General features: G+C 37.7%; 2 protein-coding genes across 5 annotated transcripts in view; both read right to left on the bottom strand.

Annotated features, from left to right (window-relative positions):
* Nucleotides 1-18,432, bottom strand: part of LOC124631318 (disintegrin and metalloproteinase domain-containing protein 11) — a 214,089-nt gene extending 195,657 nt beyond the window's left edge. For all 4 annotated transcript variants that reach the window (XM_047165652.1, XM_047165653.1, XM_047165655.1 and 1 more), the window contains exon 1: nt 18,386-18,432. The gene's annotated coding sequence lies outside the window, so the exon portion shown is untranslated. The remainder of the gene's footprint in view (nt 1-18,385) is intronic.
* On the bottom strand, nt 14,899-15,807 carry LOC124630896. The gene has a single exon (XM_047164937.1). The coding sequence runs from the start codon at nt 15,805-15,807 to the stop codon at nt 14,899-14,901; it is 909 nt and encodes a 302-aa protein (XP_047020893.1).
* Nucleotides 18,433-27,784: the final 9,352 nt, after the last annotated feature.

Raw genomic sequence — 27,784 nt, 5'->3', positions numbered from 1 at the left:
GCCTTCTCATAACTATATGCGGGTGGGCTTTCAGTCTTAACAGGATGCAGGTGATTACCAATATTTCACGTGGAGCGACTTCCTAATTTGTAATTTTGCACTTAGCGGAAGAAAATCTGACGAAGACGGAAAGTCTTTGTAACAATGCAATTCAGTTTCATAAGTTACATCTAAACGTTGAACATCTCACAACAGTTAAAATGTTTATTACTCTAGCGAACATATCTAAATAAGCTCCCAGTTATTACGAACTTAAATTCAAATCCAGCAACAATTGTATTCAAGTATACAAACTGACGTCACCGTTTAATTACTTACTGGCTGTATGACGTCGCCTGACGTGGTCTGACGCGGTCTGACGTGGTCTGACGTCACGTCATAATCACCGTACTTGGAGAATGTAACGAGTGTTTTGTGCTACAGAATGCTGGGCTGGTGTAATTTTAATTAATTATAATGAGTTCGTTGTGACCTATTTTCGCGAGAGAATTTTGTTGAGTCACTTTCTTTTTTATGTATTGTGTTTATTTTTGGTGGAGCAACTTTGTTAGTGGTTGAGGTGTGAATAAGTGTAGAGGAAAATTGTTTTGTCATAACGAGTTTTGTTGTGGTAGATTTTTTTATGTGTGCATTTTTCTTTACCTTTCATAGTGCGCTCAATAATCATGTTTCATGTCTTTGACACATCTTTCTTACAGTTTTTAACCGAATTCAAAAAGAAGGACCTTCTCAATTCGGTGCTGTGAACGCTTAAAAAATACTCGAAATTTCAAAGAAAAGTGGATTAAAATAACTGAAAATAAACGTCTAATATACTGTCATGGTTTCCCATTATCATTTTTCCCTTGCACAGCTTTTCAGTGTGTTATGGTATTTCGCGACTAGCGGAACCCAAATGTGGTAATGATTTTAAATGTACACATTATATAGAGTGAGTGAACTTTAATGGTTTACAGACTTAACTCTTGAGGGAAAAATAAAGAGAACATAATGTTTGTTTTGGGTTAAGAAATTAGGTGATGGGATTGTTTTTTTTTTTTTTTTAGAAATATAGGTGCACATGCAGAGCTAGCAAAAGGCTATGATGATGATAGTGCATTGGATTTACAACCTTATCCTCTAGACATTAGAATGTCATTTGGTAAAACTGTCAATAATTATACGTCCTGAAATAATTGCAATAAAACAAACATTTTCGATATTTCACCCTAAAAACAAAAGACAATACACCAAAAATCCTTTGTCCCGCAAACAACCCAACCCGCTTACAAGCAAAACCTCAACGCGCCACGTAAACCTAATCGGCAAGAGTTACAGGACAGTTTGACGACATCCAGTGGCGTATTAAACTAGTAAGGCAACCATAAAACCACTAGATTGAACCAAACGTTCTCCACACAAAAGCAGAGACCATGAATCGTTGAGGTCTGGTCTAAGTTACAGACATATAAAGTTGCAGCCATTTTTATGAGGGCTATTGAGACCTATAAAACAAATGCAGGCGACGTTCTATGTTTGAACTGGGATTTAGTGGGTAGTTGTAATGAAATGATAAGATGTTTGTAGGTTGAGATGGTGACTCGAAAATGTATGGTTTTATTTGTTTAAAACTAGTGACATGATTGTGGAAGGAGAATTATTTGCACTCACAAAAATTAAGTAAGATCCTCTCTATTTCTTACATGTATTACAAAAAAGCTTTTTCTTATGCCTTAAAATAACAAAGTTTGCTTATAAGAGGCATATTTTCGTGTATAGGGTATTGATTCATGAAAACTACTCGAACTCTTTCAGAATTTACTAGCTACTGTCAAAACAAAAAATACGTCAAAATTCCCATACATATCGCAGATTACAAAGAGGCATTTTCTTAGCTTTAAATGACCTCTTTGATCACCAAGTTCAAGGCAAACTAAGGAATAGCAATACCAAACCTATTGCAATAACGGGCCCATCATACCTACATGTACACTTAACCCGCTCCCCGCTCGAACGCGCACTCAACCCTCCGCCGCCCGAAGCATCGCGCAGATGACGCGTGCATTATGCATGGCGCTGCATTTAGCGATAGGGCCTGTCCTACCTGCATATGTATGCATGCATGCATGTACGTATATTGTTATTCATGGGTGCGCTGCGTTCGGAGATGGCATTGTAAGGTGCTGTAATGCTGGTTTGAATGGGGACTTGAATTTGGAATATATTTTGAGTTTATGGTAAGGCAGTTTTTTGACGAAAATTCTATATGTAAAAACCCAGTAGGAAACGTCTCTAAAATCCCATTCTAAACATTTTCTGAAGAACATACTTTTTACTAATAAATCGTTAATGTGTAAATTAGAAAATGTCCGTAGGTATTCTGCCTTTGTCAAATAAATGGTTAGAATTTAAATAAAAAATATTGTTTTACAAGAAAAAAATCTCTATTAAGACGCAGTTCAAGGAACAGAGCTAAACCTTCACTTAACCTCTTCGCACTAACTTTAAAAACATGCTAAACGAACGCCTGTTCCAAACGTAAAGATTAAAAAGCTAGCCAACTTCGGGCAACTTCGTGCAACTTCGTATAACTTCGTACGAGACAGTGAATGGGTCTCGAAGTTGGTTGTACTCTATTTAAAGTTGAAATTGTTGCGTGGGGCTGACGTGACCCGTATGGTGGGGTTAAATTAATATTATGTTTGTACTTGACTGTTTCCACTTCCTGCTTAGATTGCTGTAAAAACATTGAGTGTATTGTGTGTAGATATATCAGTCAGTGTGTTTGTTATGTTGGTTTAGTTAAGTAAATGTGGGGTTTTCTTCGAACTTGTTTATTAATGTTACAATGTGTATTAATGTTAAATTTCCGTACCGCGATCAATAATGTTCTAAATTATAATCAATAAAGTAAGTGAGCAAATAAACTAAATCTTTAACTGGTACTAAATATGTCGCTAGAGGTCACCAAAGTTGGCCTTCAGGACCATATTGTGTAACTTTTAGTAGTTGTACTGGGAACAACTGAATTTTTCGTAAACAAACACACAATTTTCCATGATTGCAGTTTGGGATCGAACTATAATGTGTATTGTATATAAAAAAATTTAAAGGTTCATTTTATCGTAAAACAGTGTTTTTAAACAAAAAACTAATCATAAAATTAACAAACTTTATAAGTTTCCTCGAATCCCCAGACTATTTTCCATCCCAATAATAATTTATTCACGGAAACATTGAACAATCACTTTCAGGTTCCGAGGATCGCTTCAGGAGTTTCAGTCGCTGGGGCTGTAACAAAGTGATCGGTCAAGAGCCTTCCTACCCTTTGTAAGCTTCCTTGTATTGCCGAGTTATGTGCCCGAATTGAGTGGCTCACTAATATGCTCCTATTTAGAGGTTGCAAAGATTATTTTTTTGTTGGTGGTTGGTTATGGATGGTTATGGTTTTGTTTTTAAATTAAAACCGAGAGAACATTATCCAAAACCCTGATAGAAAATAGGCTATGTTTTTTCTCAGGCTCTAATGGCCTTACTACAAAAACTTTAACGCCTGTTTTACACCTGTCTAAAAAAATTGTGGCTCCAAAATGAACCATATGTCAACGTCATAATTTGACATTTTTTTAGACAAGGCTTAAACTGACGTTAAAAAGTTTTTGTGGTAAGACGGTATATGTTCCGTGTGATTTAAATCGCTCGCTCGGCTGTTTTGACGTAAAAGGGACAACCAACAAAGTAACTTACCTGATTCCTCGTATTTTAAGATTTTTAATGCCTTGAACATTGAGTCATCAAAAACTACCATAATAAACATACTGTCATCGTGCTAATTTGGACCTTATTGTTGCATAGTCAACGATGTTATTCTTATGTGTACATGACCAATAGAAAGACATGTTATTTGTGAATTTCATAGGCTACATATATTTTATTTGGATTGCCCTGAGTTCCAAGTTTGTAAACTATGCTCTAGTTGTAATATTGGACGTCAACAATTTGGATCATCGACGTATAGACGTGTGACTCAAAGGCTAGCCGTTTAATGGAAAGGCAAGTTCAATCAATTGGCTACGACATGTAATATACCAAGCATTTGTTTGCGAAGCTAAGAATACCATTTTGTCCGATAATGAAAATAACGGCTTAATTTGATTGGATTTGAAATTGCTACTCTGCAAAAAGGAAGTATTTTAATTACGTTATATACTGAACAGCTTTCATCAAGGGCTTAATTTCTTCGAGAAGTAGGTGAGCTATTAAGTTAGTACGGTCTTCATATACTACTTTTTTGTAAAACGCCAATTGAAGTTTTCAATACTACAGAACAACTTATCGGCCAAAATAAAGACAGGCAATTCTAAATCGTATCCCAATCACATTAAGGACCATTTTCCTTCAACCCAGATGAGATAGCCGCTTCAACCGCGATTTCATCATCTTCCGAGCCTTTTCCCAATCATGTTGGGGTCGGCTTCCAGTCTAACCGGATTCAGCTGAGTACCAGTGCTTTACAAGAAGCGACTGCCTATCTGACCTCCTCAACACAGTTACCCAGGTAACCCGATACCGCTTGGTTAGACTGGTGTCAGACTTACTGGCTTCTGACTACCCGTAACGACTGCCAAGGATGTTCAATGACAGCCGGGACCTACAGTTTAACGTGCCATCCGAAACACAGCCAATGGTGTCTAAGATATACTTAGAAAGTACATACATGAAATGAGTTCAAATCGCTTCAACCGCGATTTGAACCCATTTATTGCTATGAATGACACCCAAAACCTCACATAGGATCTACATTTCGGAAATAGATAGCCAGAAATTGGCATACTGGCTTGTAATGTATTATGTGTTTGTTGATATCTTATAGCATAAATTTTAGTTAACTATTCACCTGACAAGGGATTTTACACCCTATGATTTAAAAATAGAGTTGGTATTTGCATGCAAGGTACAGAGGATAACTGTTCACCTGACGAAGGATTTTACACCCTATGCGGTTGGGATAGAGTAGGTATTTGAGTATCAGGTTTTGATCCAGGTTCGGACACTTGATGGCCAATGGCAAGATTGTGGGTGAAATTATCACCGGAAGGCTGTGTGGATGTGGTAATGTTAGCCTTCTACTGATCTGCATAGATAGGCAAAAATGTCGCGTTATTTCTGTCTTTTATACTAGTGAGAGATTACTAGGAAATGGAATAGCCTCAAAACTTGTGTAAAGGGTATCTAAACTTACATTAAATTTCATTCGACTTTAAAACTAATGTAGGAAAACATACCTACCACTGTAATTTAAGTAATTAACTTGTACACAGATTTTGTGCTTATTTTTGACAAATCACACTTAAATAGCCACGCAATATCTTAGTCAAAATAAAACAAAACCTAGCCCCAAAATCTAACCGTTACACTACATCAAACAAGAAAATCTACGACTCAACACGAAACAAGCCCAGATTCTCAGTACACACAGCATATTTGCACGGAACACCCATTTAACGAACACACACACATATACACATACCTACACACAGGGTGGTGTAAAGACAGAGCTGAACCAAAATGCGTGAAACCCAGCCAAGCATGGGCGCTCGCTTTACGTGATTTTCCGGCACTCGGCGACGGAACGTCTGCGCTAATTTTCAGGTTGTACGGCAAAAAGGACGAATTAACTCGGAATAAGTCTGTTGACAGTTTAAGGTAATTCGGTATTGGATGAGGATATTGTGTTTAACGAAGTAAGGTATGCGAAGGCTCTACAAAGTAATTAATTAACACATCAAAAAGTTTTCAGCGTGAGTGCACACTAGTGTTAATCGAATTCTTAGATGTTGAAGTTTAATTTCACCTTTTCTTCATATACCTACTTGTAATTTCTAAAGGTCAACAAGGATTTCTGAATTAACAATTAATATTTGAACTGAAACATAAAAGACTAAGTTATCAAAGTAGGTTATAAGTGAGCTTCTTAAGAAATAATTGCTACTCACAACTTCTTTTTACAAGCTTTTATTACAAGCTTTTTACAAGCTTTTATTATTACATTACAAGCTTTTATTTAACTAGCAATGTATGTATGTATGTATGTAACTATGTGTGTTCGGGTGGAATTTTACAACTCAATTTTAAGGCACTTGCCCTCAACCGATAAGCTGCAATTTTGCATACATGTTTAGTTTGGATAACAATGCATGTTAAGCTATGTGACGTCATCCTAAATCCAACATGGCTAAATATACAAGATGGCGGACTAGTTATTTTTAAAGTACCTATACAATATGGGTATCAAATGAAAGGGATTGACTAGTAGAACACATTGCACTTTACGAAATAAAAATCCAAGATGGCCGCCGCTACAAAATGGTGAATAACCTATTTTTTTCAATCCCATCCATACCTACGGGTATCCCATGACAGGCAAGTAAAATAAAGTGCACTTTACCAAATCAAAACTAAAAAGTATAAAATAAATTGAGGTAAAAAAATCTTTAAAAACAAGCTTTTATTTAAATGCGCTAAAAATAAAAAAATAAACTTTTACTGTAACTTTACTGATTTATGTTTTAAAAGCTTGTCGCGATTTTACTAAGAAAGTAAATACGAGTACTTAAATCTCGCGACAAGCTTTTAAAACATAAATCAGTAAAGTTACAGTAAAAGTTTATTTTTTTTATTTTTAGCGCATTTAAATAAAAGCTTGTTTTTAAAGATTTTTTTACCTCAATTTTCAACTCAAAAATAAATATTTCAAATAGGCCTATAAAAGCTTTCTTGAAAAGTCATGCTTGTTGCATGGTTCTATAGTTCGGCCATTCAGAGAATGCGTTCCTGACACGTCGCGATTGAACTGACGACGTAATAACATTCATTGATTATTGATATAATAATGTTGTTTTAATGCTCCTCAATTGTTAAAACGGTAAACAACCAGCAAAAATATTTTTATCGTAACTGCAACGCCATTGCAAAGTTACGATAATCTATGATAAATAAGTTAAGATATTTTTTTTATAATGAATGGGTTTCACAAGGGAGAACCGACAAGAAACTAACACACTATTTCGGCCTACGTTATAAAAAAAATTGCATCTTACAATTTTCATTGAATCGCGGATTATAAAAATAGCCCAACAATATCCCAACTGCATACAACCATATTAAAAAAAAAAACTCCCGTACCTATTCTAGAACAGAACGCACGATAGCACCGAGCAACATCGTACGCCATCTTGAACGAAAATTTACATGTCAATGCGTTCTACATGGAAATTCAAACATTCATACACGGTGCCACGCGCCGCCAGCGAACGTGACCCGAGCGCTAATCGATTCCGAATCGGATCTCACGGAATAAGGATGTATTATGTGTAAGCGATTTTTTTCTCGTCGTAATTGTGTTACAAGTTGCTTCATTGATCTGGGAGTTCCTAGTGTAACAATGGATAGGATTTTTCTTTTTTGGATTTTTATAATTGTTATTTTAAAGTCATCAGTATGTCTTGACCGGAGCGCTAATCGATTCCGAATCGGATCTCACGGAATAAGGATGTATTATGTGTAAGCGATTTTTTTTCTCGTCGTAATTGTGTTACAAGTTGCTTCATAGATCTGGGAGTTCCTAGTGGTTGCACTAGGAACTCCCAGATCAGATTGTATTGAATATATAATTTTATTTGTTCATTGACTGACTGCACTTATATAATCTGTTGTGACATGTATCTACAAGTATGTATGTAGTCTATGGTTGAGTTTATGGTTCTTCTGTATCTCTGTGTATTCCGGACAATAAAGTGAAAAAGTTTTCGTGCAACAGAAAACAAAACAATGGATAGGGGTTTTCTGTATTTTTATAACTTTTTTGTTATAATTTTAAAGTCATCAGTATGTCGTGACCTGAGCGCTAATCGATTCGCGCGAATCGATTATGATGGATGTTTTATGTGTAAGCGATTTTTTTTCTCATCGTAATTGTATTACAAGTTGCTTCATTGATCTTGTTGGTTCCAGGGCTTGGTGGTCCTTGAATATGTGGGTAGACTTGGATTTAAGTAAATAAATAGAAATGGGTAGTATTTAAACGCAAATCAAAATATCATATCCTTTTTCTATGCAATAAGATTCCGAATTTCCATCAAAATTACTGATTGCACAGCAAAATATTCAACTCAAAATATTACTAAACACACTACAATTTATTTTCGCAGCGTACAGCGATTTTTCCTAAAGCAAAAGCTTTTTCATTCAGCACAGCTAACAATCTTAATGCACATTATACATGTTAACTCTTTTTCTTTTAAATATAGCTTCTATTTTTATATTATTTACAGCAGTTTTTCTGAATAAAACAGCATTTTATTGGTCACACTCATCTTATTATTTATTAATTCCCACATAATGATATCAGAAAAAAAATATAAAATTAAATACAAAATTGTAATTTATTGAATTATTAAAGCCAGTGATTTATTTATTTTTTTTGCCCAATAGGCACATTTTTAGCTTCTACAGGTGGCGCCACGTACTTGAGTCGGATCGCAAGTCCGATGTTATGCTTGCACATATAGTTCTTAAAAAAAATGGGGCAGGTGCATTTTCAGTCATTGTCAGTACTTCCTTTTGGCATACATTTCATATAAGTAGCCATTAAAAGGCAGAACTATCATATTTCAGAATGTTTATAGTCAGAATCATCTTTTGGCATAGTTTTGGAATTTTCATTTTCCTGTAAGAAGCATGCAAACAAGCCTGAAGCATGCAAGCAGGCAGGTGTAAGCAGGCATGCAACATGGAAGTAAACATGCAACATGCAGCAAGTATGGCTTCTGGCACGGCTCCGGCGCTTCGTGGCTCCGGCGGTCCCATGCGAGCTTATCGTCGCAGATGGTTTTCACTCGCCGACGCGGCTGAGGCTGGCCGGCCCTGCCGGCCAGCAAGCCGAAGCCGCTACCTGCGCCTCAGCTCGCAGGCCGCCTCGCCCCTCCGCGCCTACGCGGTTTTGAATTGCACTCTAGGGGTAGGGCAGACAAGACTACGTGGTGTCGGTTTTGCAGCGATTCGTTTTCGTTACTAGCTTCAATTTTTAAAACAATGTTTTTTTTATTTGAAGGTTATAATTGGCAATTTGCTAAATAAATTGAATCTAAATAAAATTCTACCATCTTCATAGTACGCTGAATGAGATTTCAGTTCATTTGTTCTGCTTTTAGAAATAATGCAATGTGACAGGGTTTTTTTGTTATAATAATCATTAAATTTGCCGAGCATGGCTTCTTGAAAATGAAGACAAATATGATGAACAGGTTTTGTTGTACTTACTGGTTAATATGCTACTGGGATAGTTATTTTGCTATGAAATATGGAAAATTTGCTGTGCAGTCAGTATTTAATGCTTGTATGTAGTATTTTTGTACAAGAATAAATTTAACTGTATTGCATTATAAGGAAAAAAGTAATGTCATATTGATGTATAATTTCGAATTATCTGCAGTTTGAGTTTTGTTAAACATTTAGTTTATTTGTAGTGAAGTAAGTTATTTGATGTAAAAAAGAATATAAATGATGAGTATTTATTGATAGGCGATTATTTATTTGATATGCAATTTATAATATCCCAATAGAAATATGCTAAAATGCTAAAATGCAGAAAAACCTTCTGCATTTTAGCATTATGTATATTCTCAAGAATAAGCAACCAGATGAAACTTGCCCACAATTTAAACAAGGTTTCTTAACAATATAATGTATGTACCGCAGTATTATAATTTCTATATGTATGTGAAGATCCGATTCCAAGACAATCTCGTAGATAATGTGATACGTAAGAGCTAAGATCAAGTCGTGCTGTTTTCAGTTTTCATAATATAAACCGTTTAGAGTTTAAGTTAAAGTAACCAGCGATTTATACCTAAAAACTATTTTAATAAAATACCTTAACTCATGCTACGCAGCTACGGCGTAGCAACTACGGCGTAGCCTCACCTACGCGCTACGGCAAATATGCATTCGTAGCATCTGCTACGCTACGTGCTCAAACACTAATTGAATTCAAGGTATTCTGTACTTAAGGTAAATTCATAACATTTTGGAATGTTGCAACAAAATTTGCTTAATTCCGGGTATTTTGAATGGCTGTAAGGCTGCTTTGCGAATTGTACAGGAACAAGAAAAAGCTATTACCAACATATTACAGAGTACGTGAAATGCATGCATGTTAACATTTCATAATTTTGAATATTATATTGTATATTGCTATGTATGGAAATGGGAGTAGTATTTTCTACTAGTTGTATAATGTTCTTAGAAGTATTGCAATTTAGAATCTGTTTGCAAATTAATATGTTATCATAAGGCTTTCTACGAGCATTAAATATAAATTTATATCTAACTTCGTTTATGTGTTTATTATTTTACCCACCCTAATGTCTCCGTTCCAAGACCACAGACCACTTAACTGAAATTGATTGTTTACCATAAAATATACTATTGTCCAAATTGAGAACCTCTTCTTTTTTGAGAAGTCAGACAAAAATGTTACTGCTCACATTCATTATTAGACTTTACAAATAATTGTAATTTGCTATTAGAATTATACAGTATATCAGTAACAAATAAAAAAGTTACATTTCCCCGTCCCGCTGATCACTTGTACCACCCTCTCGGCGTGCTATAGGAATGTCTCATCGAGAAAGTGTCGCGCGCATGCAAACGACTCGATTCACCTCCCGCGATCCAATCCCAACATCTCAGTTAACTTATGGACTTGTACCGCATTTTTATTTATATTTTTAAAGCAAACAAATATTGTATTTTTATCAATTGCTTGTACTAGAAGATTTGGTGGATAATTTCTTTAGTGAAAGCAATCAAACTTTCTAGCTGTAGACATATCTGTAACGCCTGTTATAGATGAACCAATGAAAGCTGAAACCTACAGAGAAAAGTGCCTTCTAAAATACACGTGAATATGCTAGCTAGTACATAGATGGATTCTGACCAATCTTATGTCTACCAGAGAAAACCTTACTTAACCAAAGGATAATGGCTTACACGATGGCAGTTCATTCATCACACCATAGTGATGAATCCTATAGAAACCTACAAATATTTTGCAAGTTTGTATAAGGAAATAATAGTTACATCCAACAATCATATTTGTAACCAGAAAATTATCTCAAACAGATGTGGGTGATTGGGTGGTTTAGTACTACCTGCTCCGTTGGTCGTCGTGTGTTAAGGGTGTGGAGAAAAAGTCCCAAGTCCAGTAATGTAGCACGTGTAATTGCGTAAGCACAGGCACACACACGGAAGATAGACAGTTAACAGATAGAATACACCACACAGAATAGAAGGAGTAGAAATTAAGTACAGGATTGGAAATATTAAACTAGATAGCGAGTACGTGCGATAGCAAAAGTTTTGCGAGCGGTAAAGCAAGCGACATGGGCTTCGCGGCCGATGACGAAATCTCGACTGGCGCGGAGTGTTGGACGGCGCGGCGCCGCAGGCGCATACGCCGTGGCAAGTTCCTAAAACCTGTTTGACAGGCGACCGCGCGACTGAGCCGTTTGTTTCCAATGCACGATATTGTAATTAGTAAATAAAATAGATTTAAGGAGATAGGCAGAATAGTAGGTGTTGTATATAATTCTTGTAAATAGTATTTAAATATAATTTTAGTGTAGTGTAGTGTAGTGTATATAAGTAATATATATTGTAAATATATATTTTATGTGAAAAGGATTTGTATGTGTGTGATGAATGTGTGAGTGTGAGTGGCTACATCACTCCCCCCCGGAGACCGTCACTACGGGCGATAGAAATCGGGAAAACGAACGGTACGGCCCGAGCGCGTTCTTCCGAGCCCATCCTGGGGAAGGTCGCTTTGGCCTACAGGGATAGGACTGGGACCGGGGATAGGATTATTGGAAGGGGTAGGAGTTGGGGTGGGGTTGGAAGACAAGTCAGTCTGCATATAGGCCGGCTTTAGGCGGTCTATGGATACAGTGACGCTATTACCCTTTACCAGTATTTTAAAAGTCTTGTCATTACGCTCAAGTACAGGGTAAGGACCAGTGTAAGGGGGCTGCAAGGAACCACGCAAGGTATCATCCCTTAGAAAGACATGGGTCGAAGAAGCTAGATCCTTGTAAACAAAGATTTTGGCCCTGTTGTGACGCGCAGCAGGTGCCGTTTGCAATTCAGATGCGAATTTGCGCAAACGTGTCGTAAAATCTGAAATGTCAGTCGAACCGGTTTCCGTGGGCTGGAAAAAATCTCCTGGCAAACGCAACGGCTCGCCGTACACCAACTCGGCGGATGACGTCTGAAGGTCGTCTTTTAACGCGCTCCTTATACCTAAGAGAACTAAAGGTAAAGTGTCCACCCAATTTTTATCCGCATGGCACATTATAGCCGCCTTCAACTAACGGTGGAACCGTTCCACTAGCCCGTTGCAAGCTGGGTGATACGCGGTTGTTCTGCGATGTTTGAATCCGACAACTTTTCCAAGGTACTGGAAAAGGGAAGATTCAAACTGTCGCCCGCGATCGGTGACAATATCAGTTGGACATCCAAATCTGGATATCCACGATATCAATGCCTTACCCACTGTTTCGGCTGTCATGTCCACCATTGGCGTGACTTCTGGCCAGCGTGTGAAGCGGTCCACCGCAGTAAAACAGTAGCGGTACCCCTGTGACACAGGCAGGGGGCCTATAATGTCCACATGGACAAAAGCGAATCTGGCGCGAGGAAGACCGAACGTGCCCAGTGGAGACGACACGTGACGGTTAACCTTGGCGCGTTGACAAGCCAAGCATTGACGAGACCACTGTCGACAGTCTTTGCGTACGCCGGGCCAGACGTAACGCTCTGCAACTAACTTAGTACTAGCGTTTGCGCCAGGGTGGCTAAGGCTATGCAGGCTGTCGAAAATTTGTCTCCTCAATGACTTGGGAACAAAAGGTCTCGGAGAAGGAGTGCTGACGTCACAATAGAGCTCTGTTCGGCAGTTGGGGACCCTTAACTTCTCCAGGCGGAGTGAAGATTCTCCTCTCAGAAGCCGAGACAGCTCCTCGTCAGCAGTTTGAGACGAAGCCAGAACATCTAGATCTACAGGCAGCTGCAGTTCTTCGACACGTGACAAAGGGTCAGCGACGACATTGTCTTTGCCCGCTATGTGTCTAATGTCGGTTGTGAACTGCGCGATGTAGTCTAGGTGTCGGTATTGCCGAGGTGAGCAATTTGCTTTCCTCTCAGCAAAAGCATGCGTGAGCGGCTTGTGGTCGGTATATACCACGAAGTGCCTAGCCTCAACCATATGACGAAAGTATCTTATACTTTCGTATACGGCTAACAGCTCGCGGTCGTACGTTGAGTACTTTTGCTGGGAGGGACTCAGCCTCCGCGAGAAGAATGCTAGAGGTTGCCAAGCATTGTCCTTCAGCTGCTGCAAAACTGCACCCATTGCGTGGTCAGACGCGTCCGTTACCAGAGCGAGTTCAGCCTCGCTGTCTGGGTGTGCGAGTAATGCAGCATTAGCTAGACTTACCTTGCACTTGTTGAATGCCAGTAATGCATCGCCGGTCAGGTCTATTGGCTGTGATGCTTTGACGCTACCTGAAAGTAAGGCATTCAACGGAGCTTGGATTGAGGCAGAATGGGGTAGAAACCGCCTGTAAAAGTTTAGCATCCCCAAAAATCTTCTGAGTTGCCTAACCGTTTTAGGCAAAGGGAAGTCATTGATGGCCTCAACCTTAGATTCCAGAGGTTTGGTGCCGGATGCCGATATACGGTAACCTAGAAATGTTATTTCGGGAACACCGAAGACACACTTAGAAGTGTTAACAAGTACACCGTACTCCTTCATACGGGTGAAAAGTTGATGAAGGTGTGTTTCGTGCTCGGCCTCGTCTTTGGAGAAAATTAGGAAATCGTCAAGATATGCGTAACAAAAGTCGAGGCCTCGCGTCATCTCGTCAACAAATCTCTGGAATGTTTGGCCTGCATTCCTTAGGCCGAACGTCATAAAGGGGAATTCGTATAAGCCAAACGGTGTGGTAATAGCCGTCTTCTGTATGTCCTCCTCAAAAACAGGGATCTGATTATACGCCTTCGTTAAATCGATGGTGGAAAAGATAGTACAACCAGAAATAGAGTGGGAGAAATCATGAACGTGCCTAATAGGATAACGGTCTGGAATAGTGCGTGTGTTAAGCATGCGATAGTCGCCGCAAGGTCGCCAGCCGTTATCTTTTTTAGGCGCAAGGTGAAGGGGAGAAGCCCAGGGGCTCTCGGAAGGACGCGCCGTGCCATTGTTAAGCATGAGCTCAAACTCCCGCTTAGCAATTCTAAGTTTGTCCGGTGCCAGTCTACGAGGGGTACATGAGATAGGTGGTCCGGGTGTGGTCCTAATGTGGTGTACTGTGCTGTGCATTGGAACGACTGGTGTGCCTGAAGGGCGTGTGATCTCCGGAAACTTACTCAGTATGGCGTGGAAACGCGTGTCGCCTGCAGAAACCTTAACAGAATATATATTCGAATTAGCAACAGAAGCACGAGCTGACAAAGTTGTAGTATTATCTATTAGGCGTTGATTGCGACAATCTACAATTAAATTATAAAAGCTAAGAAAATCAACGCCTATTATTGGCTTAGTTACGTTTGCTACTATAAAACGCCAAGCAAAATTACGTCTCAGTCCTAAGTTTAGCGTAAGGTCTATAAAGCCGTAAGTCTCGATGACGCTTCCGTTAGCCGCGCTGAGTTCGTAATCTGTCTTGGCTCGACGCTCCCGAAGTGCAGAACGAGGGTAGACGCAAAGGTCACTGCCAGTATCTACCAGGAACTGCGTATTCGAGCTGCGGTCAGTGACGAACAGGCGACCCGTCGATGAAGGGCAATCGTTTGTCGCCACTAGCGACTGCCCGTCGCGTTTCCCGCCTTGTGGTAGTCGCAGGGTTTGTCGCATTTGTGCGCCTGAGGCCCAAACTTCGCGTGGTACCAGCACACTGGGTACTTCTGGTAGCTGGACCTCGATCGGCTTCGATGTCGCGGCGATGAGCGGCGTCGTTCCTGTGCTCTAGAAGGACGCCCCGCAGAACAGCATGACGCGCGCGTATGCTCATCCAGCTTCAGCGTAAGTTGCTGCACCATTTTCTTCAGCTCCGCGATCTCCTCGGAAGCACTGTTTCTCTGAGCGCTGGTAGAAGTTGCAGTGGCGACAGTGCAGGGTGCAGTGAGCTCCTGAATGCGGTCAGCCAGATCCGCAAGCTGCTCCAGAGAGTGAGTAGGCTGCGAAGCCAAGACGGTCTGGATGTTGTGTGGCAGACGGTTGCTCCAGATCGACCTAATAAAATCCTCAGGCACTGCAGGGCCGGCCAAATCTTGCAGGTGTCGCAGGAACTGTGAAGGTTTCCTGTCGCCGAGCTCCTCATGGGTCAGCAACTGTCTAACCTTCTTCTCGTGAGATGCTGAAAGTCGCTTGACCAACTCGGATTTCAGTTTCTCGTAACGATGCTTAGGCGGCGGGTGGACGATAATATCTTTCACGGCCTTCGCATACTGCAGATCCAAGTTGTTGGTGACGTGCGTGAATTTTTCAAAGTCGTCCGTCACGTCATGCATGGAAAATTGGCCTTCTATCAGTGCGAACCAAAGCTCGGGGTCCTCGGCTGAGAATGCAGGAACCTTGATTTTTGATTTTACCGCATCCGATTTTCCGCGGTCAGTGGAAACGCGCATCGGTTTTGGTTTTTGCCGCGTGGCCACGTTCGCGCTAGCACGCGAGTTAACGGTATTACCGGAATCACTGCTATCACTCATTGTCACTTATTGTTTTTAAGAGTACCTGTAGTGTCCTTATCGGGGTCACCAGTTGTGGGTGATTGGGTGGTTTAGTACTACCTGCTCCGTTGGTCGTCGTGTGTTAAGGGTGTGGAGAAAAAGTCCCAAGTCCAGTAATGTAGCACGTGTAATTGCGTAAGCACAGGCACACACACGGAAGATAGACAGTTAACAGATAGAATACACCACACAGAATAGAAGGAGTAGAAATTAAGTACAGGATTGGAAATATTAAACTAGATAGCGAGTACGTGCGATAGCAAAAGTTTTGCGAGCGGTAAAGCAAGCGACATGGGCTTCGCGGCCGATGATGAAATCTCGACTGGCGCGGAGTGTTGGACGGCGCGGCGCCGCAGGCGCATACGCCGTGGCAAGTTCCTAAAACCTGTTTGACAGGCGACCGCGCGACTGAGCCGTTTGTTTCCAATGCACGATATTGTAATTAGTAAATAAAATAGATTTAAGGAGATAGGCAGAATAGTAGGTGTTGTATATAATTCTTGTAAATAGTATTTAAATATAATTTTAGTGTAGTGTAGTGTAGTGTATATAAGTAATATATATTGTAAATATATATTTTATGTGAAAAGGATTTGTATGTGTGTGATGAATGTGTGAGTGTGAGTGGCTACACAGACAAAAGAATTCCATAACATAATATAGCATAAATAAAATATCTTTCCGAATCGAAAACCGAGCATTTTCCTTATAACCATGCACTTTACCTGCATGCGACCGTGCATTCAATCCTTTATAGTGCAGTTAGTGAACTCACGTCTTATTTGTTAGAGAATCGGGTTAACCGGGAACTGTAGTACAAAGGTATGCTGTAGTACTTTTGATTATTAGGATTTTATCATTGTAATAGAAAGAATGTTGCTATATGGTTATATGCTAAGAAAATAAGGAGAGATTACAAGATACCTTTGAAGAATTGTAGGATGCACTTTGACCTATCTTTATGACGCAATTCATCTCTGCCTAGTCCTTTCCCAACTATGTAAGGATCGACTTCAATCGACCGTCCCGTGTGACTGTCGCTTAGCTATGAGCTAGATCTCTCTATGACGCAAACATGTCGAAAAATTGCTGCATACCAATTTCCAAATGAATTCCCAAACCTTTCAACAGCTTTGGAGGCTTTCCAAACCTCCGAACATAAACTGATACACAACAATTTTCTTAGCCGCTACATTCTACGGTTTCCTTCAAACAGAACGTTCGAGAATATTCCATAGTGAAACCAGACTACTCCCAGAAGCCACAGCATTTACATAACACGTAGAAACTCCAAACAAACAATTTCTAAACGAAACAAAATCTCCCACAACACATAACCTCACGTTTCAAAACGTGGGAAGCCGGCGAAAACCGGAATCGTTACCGCTTCAAACCAGCTCGAACTAGTTTCGCGGAATGCTTCGATACACTTTGATGTGGTGACAGAAATTTTAGTTTGTAATGAATGAGTTATTAAACTATGTTGTGTGTGCCCTCGGCGGTCGCGTTTGTGTGATGAATGGCACAATGATCAAACATTTCTATTTCGGAAACAAAGGCTGACAACTGTGGGCCGTGTTGGTTGACGGACTCTGGAAATTTTGGGTAAATATACCGTTTACTTTTGGTATTTGTAAACTTGATAGCCTTGAAATATTGTGAATATTGTAGTAGTATGTGATTGGGAAACTGAATTAAATAAGTTATAGGTCTCTTTTCTTATATCTCTTTCTCACTTAATTCATTTGATAAAAATATAAAAAAACGTATAGTAAAAATAAATTAACAGACGCCCAAAAAATAAAATTATTACCGACCGTACCATAAACAAATTAATTAAACAAAATAAAAATAAAACGCAATCACTTAACTTGAAAGTACAGTAAGCTAAAAAATGACATGAAAAATCGACAAAAACATTGTCGACGAAAACTGGAATGGTTATGACCCGGTCCGGTCCGGTCCGGTTTGATGTACGTCTGCCGCCGGACGTCCGACTTACGAACGTTTTTACATTTCGCTGCGAGTGACAAACATGGCTACCAACGTTGGGTTGGGTTGGTGATGAGATTTTGGTAATGTTTAGTGTTGGGAGTAATGTTTTAAGTGTGTTGTGTAGTTATGTTGGTGGTTGATTTTTATATTGTTAAACTGAATTAAATTAGACGTTGATGTAAAAAGAAATGGTTTTCTTATTGTTGAATAGCATTTACTCAAGCTATTGCAAGGCTTGGTAAACTGATAACTGAATTATTAGAGTTTACAATAAGCATTAAAAAACAAACTGATATTTATTACGACAACACATTTAAGTTACCCTGTTTGTAGTACTCTTACTTTAAAGTATGTCCAACGTGACATTTATTGTACAGCCGCCAGCAGGTAAACTTACCCGAATCTGTCAAAATTTTACAAACGAATATACCTTACACTATTGTGATAAGATCGAAAATCTATTGAAGAAATTTGACAGACAGAGGTAAGTTGATGTGCTGTGGTCTGTACGAGTTAGGTTATACCGACAGTAAATTAAAAGTAAATTATCAAAATTACTCACCAACTGGGCTTTCTTCATTCCAAAAGGAATCGTCGAGTGTGTAATCGGCTTCTGCAACAAACGAAATTAATTTCAATATATTTCACATTTCAACAACGGGATTAACGACAGTGTGATGATTGATGACGCTCATAACTGAAATAAATTAATGTATTATCGATACAAAGGTTAATGTATTTTGTCAGGATAAGAGAATGGAAATTGTGCTGTTTTGGAGCACTTTTAGAACATATCAATTATTGTATCTAGACACACGGCAGTGTGTCCGCCAAGTTCGAGCAAAAAAAGCGACACACCGGCCGTGGGTTATATTACACGAACCATTTCGGGCCAAATTCGACCCCCCTGTAACTCAAAATCTATTTTATTTACGCATATCAAATTTCTAGTATCTGTTGAGACCCCCTCACTTATCTAAAATACAAAATTTCATTAATATACCTATTGTAGGTCTTGAGATATTGCCGTCAGAAAATCGCTATTTTTACTATACACTCACTGACTGACTGACTCACTCATCAAAAACCTAGACCACTTCCAATGGTCGTATTGACTTGAAATTTGGCATGGAGGTAGGTCCTTATGTCAAGGTAAAGGGAAAAATCTGAAAATGGCCAAGTGTGAGTCGGTTTCAAAATAATGAAGGTGTTTTATACCCGGTGTAAATGTATACCCCTAAGGAACTAAAACGAACTAAATTTATCTATATTTATATAATATATCTTCGAATGGTCGTACCGATCTGAAATTCGTTACAAAGGATTGTATTTAGTCAAAGTAAAGTAAAAATCTGAAAACGGCCAAGTGTGAATCACTTTCGAAAATAACAAATGTGTAACTTTGATCCACGAACATAATATTATGATAACATGTCATGTCAGTCAGTTGGTAAATCTAGTCCATTTAGTTAATCTAGTTCATTTCTTTGTAAGAAACATAGTGCATATAAAAAAATCTGAAAGATAGTATAAATGAGACATTTCTTTAACTAACTTCATCATAAGAAAAAAATAAAATAAACAACCTTACAAAAATAAATGAAATCCCACCCAAAACAAAAATGTGAAAGACTGCCAAGTTCGATAATATGGGAATGCTTCGCCTATAAAAGAAGTGAGATCTGAATAAGTACCAAGTTCCATACACATACCTCAGTTAAAAATAGTTACTTTTTAATGATGTTACTTGGCAAGTTTTAATAGAAAATTAAATACTTGATTCATTGCGTTTAGTAGGTTTATAACAAGGAGTGTGAAAACTTGCCAAGTGACATCATTAAAAAGTAACTATTTTTAACTGAGGTATGTGTATGGAACTTGGTACTTATTCAGATCTCACTTCTTTTATAGGCGAAGCATTCCCATATTATCGAACTTGGCAGTCTTTCACATTTTTGTTTTGGGTGGGATTAAAATAAAATGAAAACTCATTATACAATTCTGTTACAACGACAGAATTATACACACGATACAATTTCCAACAAATAGGTATAAATTGTGTATAAAATAAATCGTAAAAGTATCACGCTTTCTAAAATTAAAATTACATTTATGTTATACAATATACAAAAGCATCATCCTGAAATTGTATAATTTATTAATAAAACATACAAACATAGATAATTCTCATCTTAAATAGGTAAACATACTGCTATTCTGAATTACATACAAAGACGTGTTTCCCTACCGTCAGCAAGTTCCCCTGGAAGTTCATTAATAACAATACCAAAATGTCATACAAGTTGTAACAAGACGTACTAGCTAAACTAGCGAATATATACATTAAAAATCTATAATGCGACGAGCGTGTTCCCTCACCCCACTAGCAGCGCGTTGTACAAGCAAACTGTAGACTAAACAGTTGGCTGACAGTTGGCCCTTTAGTTGGTAAAAATGTTTTTTTTTTTTTTTTTAAGAAAATCTTATTATTTATCTATTGGCACACCAACAACATTACAAACGAAAAATATATAAAAAAAACTTAAGTTGTAATAAAATACTAGTTTGCTATACCTATTATAGGTTTACACATTGAGAATAATAATAATGAAAACGGATATTTAAATTGATACTGATCCCAACCAAAGTTTTCAGTCTGTTTGATACCGGGTAAACACCAGAACCTTATTATGTGCGTACTGCCATTCATCTTCATACTAATTTATGAGCCCAAAAAACTATCGGCCCACTAAAAGTCTCCCGTGTGCAAATACTCCTAGCGTGATACTCCGAAGTAATAATTTTACAAGTTTCGACGTTATCTGTCCTTGTTACAGAGTTTGTCAAATTTGCGCTCGACGCGAAATAATCTGCCTTCAAGCGATTACGCGGAGAAATTGACATTATTGAAGTTCAATCAGTGGTTTGAACTGTTATTGCGGATTTTTGGCAATATGTCGTGAACTTTTTGTAATACGAATATAAAATATGGAGCTTTATTTGGTACTTTACATGTTTCTAACAAGAGCTGAAATTACTTATAAATAAATTGAACAAAGAGTCCTCAATATCAAAAGAGTTACACATAATCGAAAATATTAATACCTATGACCCAAAAAAGCCAGTCATGCTTTACAAAAACACCTCAAAAACATCTGGAACAATATCTTTTTAATAGATCTGACAAAAAAAAAACCGACCATCATAAATCAACAGGACCAGCGAAAAATATGCAAACACAAAAATAAATAATTACCGGCAGTGACATTGCCACAAAATAAATTATACAATGGCCCTGTTTCAAGGGGATGGTTTTTTCGTCCATTCATCGCGGATACACCCATTGTTATTGTAATTAACTCGTTTTTCGCGGCTGAACTTCTGACAAAAGGTACCCTGGAAAAATTATACATGATGACAGGGTTGCCAGATCACATTGAGAAACGGACTTTGAGTACAACGTATACCAATATAATAGACATAGTTTTGTTTAAGTAACTTTTGCTATTAACCTACATGAGGATATAAAAAGCTATGACGAAACCACGGCCGAATTTCCTCAAGAAAATTTAAGAGAAGGAAAAAAGAGCATCAAAATAAGTGAGCTATTATCATACATAAAGGGCCAAAGCAATATAGAAGGACTTAAACAATGATACACGGTACAGTACCATTAGCTTTTACGATACTATAAGGGAGTAAGGAGGCTGTTTCACAAATACCACGGCCCCAGTAAGTAGATTACGTACTGAATTTCAAAATTGTGTTATGAAAACATTTTTCTAATTTTGTATCGTTTACCAAGTAAAGAGCATTAAGATTGGATGTTTACTTAGGCTTTGTAATGTTGGTGTGATAAAATTATTTTGTATGTTACATGATTTTGTAGTCACTTTGTGAATATTAAGCAAATGTATTCTAGATTTTCTAAGTTTATTAGTTGGCATATATTTTACTGTCCATTTACTTTACAGTTATATACCATACTCAAGATTCTTTTGTGTAATGGATTTGAAAATAGACTTTATTCTAAGGTAGGTCGTTCGTATGTAATTTTATACTCTGTCTGCTGTTTAAAAAACACCATTCAAGAAAGAAACACATAAATTATTCTCCTTTAAAATCCTCACAAAGCAACAGACAGACACGAGACCCCTAAAAATATGATCTGCAGTGCACTCCTGAAGTCATAACAACATCGTTACGCATTGTTGGGATATATTTCTGAAAGTTTTACTCAACAACAGACGTATGCATCAACGAGCTCGCCAAACTAACTCAAAACTGCACTAGATATTATGAATACTTCGAGCACCAAGTTTAATATCCTTTGGTTGAAAACTCCGGAAATATTGCCGGAGAAAATTAAGACACAAAACGTGCACAAACTCTATCGTTGGGTTGTTTATATTTGTGTGTTGATATTAAACATTAGTTATAATATCACGTAGTTTTTCAACCTACTTCAAAAACAAAAAAAAAAATTAGGATGTTCATTTTTTTCTCCAAAATTAGATAAGATAAACAAGCCTTTTACAGAACTAGCTATTTGTCGCTAGTTATTTATGACTACAAAAACTGGCAGGTTTTTGTGAAACATTCTCATTTTCTTCAATCTTTTGAAAGATTTTTATAATATCACCGTTATAAAGAATTGCTTATAGTGTGTGAGTGTTTGTTTGTCACACCAAACTGTCTTTTTATAGACTTCAAAATCCAACCAAAATATCATAAGTCAAAATACATTACACAAGCAGATCTCCAAAACGACAGTGATATTAATAAATCTAGCAATCTACCGCTCCCATAGTTATTACAAATGGCAAGCTTACAAGCACAGTTTACCGTCACTGACGTTCGAAACTCATTAGTAAGCGCTCCAACTACCCAAATTAATTATAATATGATATTCCTCTCCCTAATAAGCTGGATTACGAAATATTAATTTATTCTTTGACGGAAACGGATGTTTAGGAAATATGTGAATTATAGTAGGTAGTTAGAAATTTTGAATATTAAGTATTTTATTATCAGATTTGAAAAAAAATAATGGAAGAAATGATAATTTAGAAGTTTGACAATATTATTGATCTTACTCGTTTTGGTAGTATGTCAATAATTATGCAGTAAATATAAGTAATACTAGGTAGATATCATAAAAGGTTTATCTATCTTTTGATTTCACAAAGAGTACTGTTCGATATGAAGTTATTAACAAGTGAACCCAACTTCAAAGCTCACCGTGTCAGCTTTGTAGTTATTTTTTCCGGTTTATTTTTTGAAACAATCCCACAAAATGTTGAACTAGCTTCCTGGTAAAAAAACATTTTGTTATTTTTTTTAGATTTCTATATTCACAAACGGATATGTAGCTAAAAAAGCTTTTACAGGCCAGCTTTGAACTCGAAATAACTGGTCTTTAATTTTGTATTGTTTTCACAAGTACCGACAAAGCTAACTATTGGCGATATCCATATATTGAGTAGAATGGAACATATTACACCCTGAGCATATCTTAATAGCCCAAAGACACGTCCCCGTTATTAATGTTATAATAATATAGTCGATGGTAGTTGAAACTCAATTAATAGACATATAATTCCCAACCAGACAGTGGGTCAGACAGGAAGTGCGGCGGCCATTATTGCAGGACAACGGAAGTGATTTAGAGCCGTAGGTGGAGTTGGCGCCCAAAGTGGGACCTTTACTATGTTTCATTGCATTGTTCGTGATGTGATAAATACAAGGAAATATGCATGAAACAATACCTGCAGACCCACAAAAACTTGTTTCGTTAAAGGAGTATTTTGAAAAGAAAATTATTTGGCGCCCAACGTGGGACTAAAAAAAAAAGACAGGTATTATAATAGAATAGACTCCGAAAAGCAAGAGGCAAACAACAAACAAGGCCTTCCTTATATACCTAAATTGCTTTTAACAAGGCGTTATTCTTGTCCTTCCGTTATTGTAGACCTTGATCAATATTAGATTCGCGTTTACAATGGCATCTAAAATATTTATCAGGGTTGTGCATCCAAGGCCACGCTAGTGAGAAGTAATGGCTTTTGAATGAAAAGTATGTAGATTTCACAAAGCCAATTTCCTGTACATTATTTCAACCAGAAATTGGCATTAGGCGCACCCATTTCAGTTAGGTTGTTTTTTCTTTTTTTACTTTCCCCCCAAGTGTTTCTGATTAAAATTAATTGCGTTCGAAGAAGTTAATTGTAGCGCGGAATGAACGCTTGAACATAAATTGAGTAACAAATGGAGACGCAGTAGACCGTTATTTGTAAGTTCACCCTATAATTTGTTATGCTACCGTCGAGTTAATAAATCTGAAATGGGGGGTAGATTGTGACCTGATAAATTGCACTTCAAAGGATTCCGAAAACCTGTGTTTGTACAGCTCAATAATGTTTGCGAATCTAATTTGTTCATTTTGGTTCAGTGGAAAAGGGTTATTTTTTTAACAGTTCGTGCAATTGTTTTCAATCGTGTGCATTTTCTGTTTAAAAACGAAGGATTTATTTTAAAGGAGTGTATTTGATTAAAATTCGTTTGAATAGCTCAGTGAAATAAGAAAACTAATGTATCAGAATGAGTAAATTCATACTTATAACTTAAAACACTTAACTTGACATTGAAGAAAGAAAACATAAAGTAGGAAAGGGAAGCGCGTTGAAATTGGAAACAGTGATTTAAAAAACAGGCTGCAACTGTTGCCAGCTAGAGTTGCTCAAGATAAGTGCAAAATAAAGCTTCTTACATATTCCTAATAAACAGCTAAAAGTTTATTACCTATTTCATAATGAAGCAACCATATTATAAAAATGCACTCGTCTTTATTGTCCAGCCAACTTTTACAAAGAGAGCAAACTAATCACCTCCAATTAAAACGAACATCCATATCAAACTAAAATTGCATTAAGTGCAGCGAAACACACCAGAATATAAAATGCAGTAGTTAGTACAAAATCCTGCATTTTGTACCGTCAGCTGTGCATACAGATGAGGTTTTGCGTTTACGCGGCAATTACGAATCTAATACCCACATAATTTGGTGTCATGATGCCTCGGACGTCTACGTGAACTGAATATGCAAAATTTTACCACATGAAATGCTAATCTGTTGCAGTTTGCCCAATAATTAAGTACGCATATCGTTATTTTACAATGAAACTGTTGATTACAAATTTAAGTATTGTTGTTATGAGCCATTTTGGACGACCACCGCATTTAAAATGATGTTACGGTGATTTGATTGTTTCAATTTTGTATGAATTATTTGTGGTTTGTTTGACAAATACATACATATTTAACTTGATATATACCGTGTTATGGCCTAATCTAAATTCATTTTAGATTACTAGGTACTCCTCGGAATGCTTTCGAAACATATTACTGGGATAAGCTTACGTGGAATACGGCGTCCGCATTAAGCCTTTAATTTGTTTAGCACCAATCCTATCCGACAGAGCCTAATGTGATGCAGCGTTACTGTACCGCCCTATTCTAAACAGAATATTCTGATACATTATGGTTTATACATTAGTTAAATACCACGAAATAAGGTACAAAAACATTAAATTGAGAAGCAAGACCGTCAAAATTTCATCAATAACCAACGCACTCTAGTGACTGCTTCCCTGAAACTGTTAAGTACAAAATACCCGTTCAGATAAACCACTCAAAATATGTCCCAAAAACCATTAACTATGGAAAACCATTCCAGGAAGCAACAACAACGAAATAACAAAGTATTACCATGCGATTGTAGATTCAGTGCCTCAAGTCACAACACCTGATCTTTTCATACAACTGTTCCTGCAGATAAAGAATTTAAATCCACAAACACAATGCACTAGGAACAATCCAGATGATGGAAGCTACAGATCTCTTCCGGGTTCCCGCGTCCCGAGCAATATCTTATATCTTATACATTTTGACGCGCCCTCCAAACCAAGATTATTCTAAAAGAATTGTTCGAGGCAGCCGTGTTGTGGATAAAAATGAAATCTTAGCGTGATTTTGTGGGGAGAATGATATTTCGAATAATGCCCTCGTTCTTCATTTCTTGATGAAATATTGTGTAGATGTTTTGAGTAATGTCGCTACTTATTGTGGAAGTAATTTGATGGTTTGGGATATGGTATTGTTTGCCACCTTCGTTTTGTGTTTGAAGATTATTTGTCGCTTGATATTTTAATTTGTTGCTGTCACTCTAGTAATCTAGACCTTGCAAATATTGTTCGTTTAAAGCAGGTAGTTTGAACAAAATATTAAAATTTTCAGATCGTTGCATTGCTTTTTTATGTGGTTTAGTTTTTAGACACTTTGGTTTTTTATGTCAAGTACTATCAAAATATGTCAAAGGTGAAAAAAACTGTTGCTCCCCTATGCAACAGGGCAAAAAAAACAAAATCTCCTTTCACCGCTACAAGGAGTATTCAGTATAAATTGAATTACCGTCCATCCTGTAGTTATGTCGAGTTCGTTTTGTTGGCACAATTGTATCAATATTGGACATCGTAACTCGATTTCTGAACGGAGTGCGCTGTCAAGTGACGGCTGACGTCACCAAAATGGCCGGCTGTGAGGTACGGTTTCGTTGCTAGCATTTCGATATCATAAAAAAAGTTATGAGTTCAGCTTCACATAAAACATAAGATTTTCGAAACGACTTTGAAAAAAGAGGTTGTCAATTTGTTTTTTACACGCGATTATCTCACCTTTGGCTGAACCAATTTATGCGGTTTTCAGCATAGTATTTGTCAGTCTCTGGAGGAAGTCAGATTTTATGTTTGGAAAAAGATTTTTTTATTATAAATAAATGATTAGTAGATTAATGAGAAATCTACATTACATAAGCGTTGCGTGAACAAGCGAGTACTATTCGGCATGTTACCAACGTCCCCTGTGGTCACGGCCGGTACAACATGTCGGCGTTTAATTATTTTAACGTGTCCCAGCGAAATTCTAACTTAATTTCTATGATTAAATTTTATTTGAATTGGATTTTGAATGCATAGCGTCCAATGTTTTAAAATATCAAGAAGTAAATAAGTTTGATGGAGAATTTCATTTCGTTTTTGCAGGTTAGATGTACTTTAGCGGAACCATTGACCATTAGTTGACCATTTCAGACGATATTAAGTCTCGCTTACTTATAGGATTGTCTAAAATGTGTTACGTATCACACACTATCACCTACTGAAACTGAACCCTTGATAGACTGTACGTATTAGTGCTTATCCTGTGACAACTCTACACCCATCTAGGCTCAGGCTCAACACTACATCAATTAACACTAAGTGTGGACTTGCTAAGCCATTCCATTCATCCGAGCACGGCCGAATCGATCCCTTAAACCTAACCCTATCGCTGCCGCTTAGGCGTCAAAAAGACCGAACAATACATTTCCCGCGCAATCCCCTCAATTCACAACGCCTCGACGCGGATCAGGTAACAAATCACTGGACGACCCCCCCCTCCTCTTCCCCTCTCGTCACCACTGGTCCGTTGCGTCACTCGCGCCACCACTCATTTAGCTCAAAATCGTGTCACGTCCGCGAAACCCGCTGTATAATTACAAAAACGAGTTCGGATTCCGCTTTAGTCCGTATCATGTGTGACTTGAGTAACAATTTATTGTTTTATACAATATTTTAGCCAGTTATTTACGAAAAGTTTTGTAATATGAAGCGAGAAATAAAAGAGCTGTGCAAATGAAAATGTATGGGTATTATAATTTATTTCTCGTGTTTGTATGCCTTTTGTATATCAAGATAATTTCAGGATCCAATTTGCATAGAAAAAATACTCAATCTTTCTTTATGGCTCATCAAAAAAGATACCATTTCATACATCACTTGGTATAATGTACAAGAGCGTGGCTACCTGAAATTGCTTAATTGACTACATATTGTAATGCTTGACGCTCGACCATCACTCAAGTGAA

Source organism: Helicoverpa zea, chromosome 6 (genome assembly GCF_022581195.2).
Source record: "Helicoverpa zea isolate HzStark_Cry1AcR chromosome 6, ilHelZeax1.1, whole genome shotgun sequence".
In the NCBI taxonomy this organism is placed as follows: domain Eukaryota; kingdom Metazoa; phylum Arthropoda; class Insecta; order Lepidoptera; family Noctuidae; genus Helicoverpa; species Helicoverpa zea.
The sequence above is the reverse complement of the archived record's forward strand: the minus strand, read 5'-3'. Positions and strand labels throughout refer to the sequence as shown.

Coding starts and splice junctions, on each gene's coding strand:
- LOC124630896 (XM_047164937.1), bottom strand. CDS start 15,807: ATGAGTGATAGCAGTGATTCCGGTAATACCGTTAACTCGCGTGCTAGC.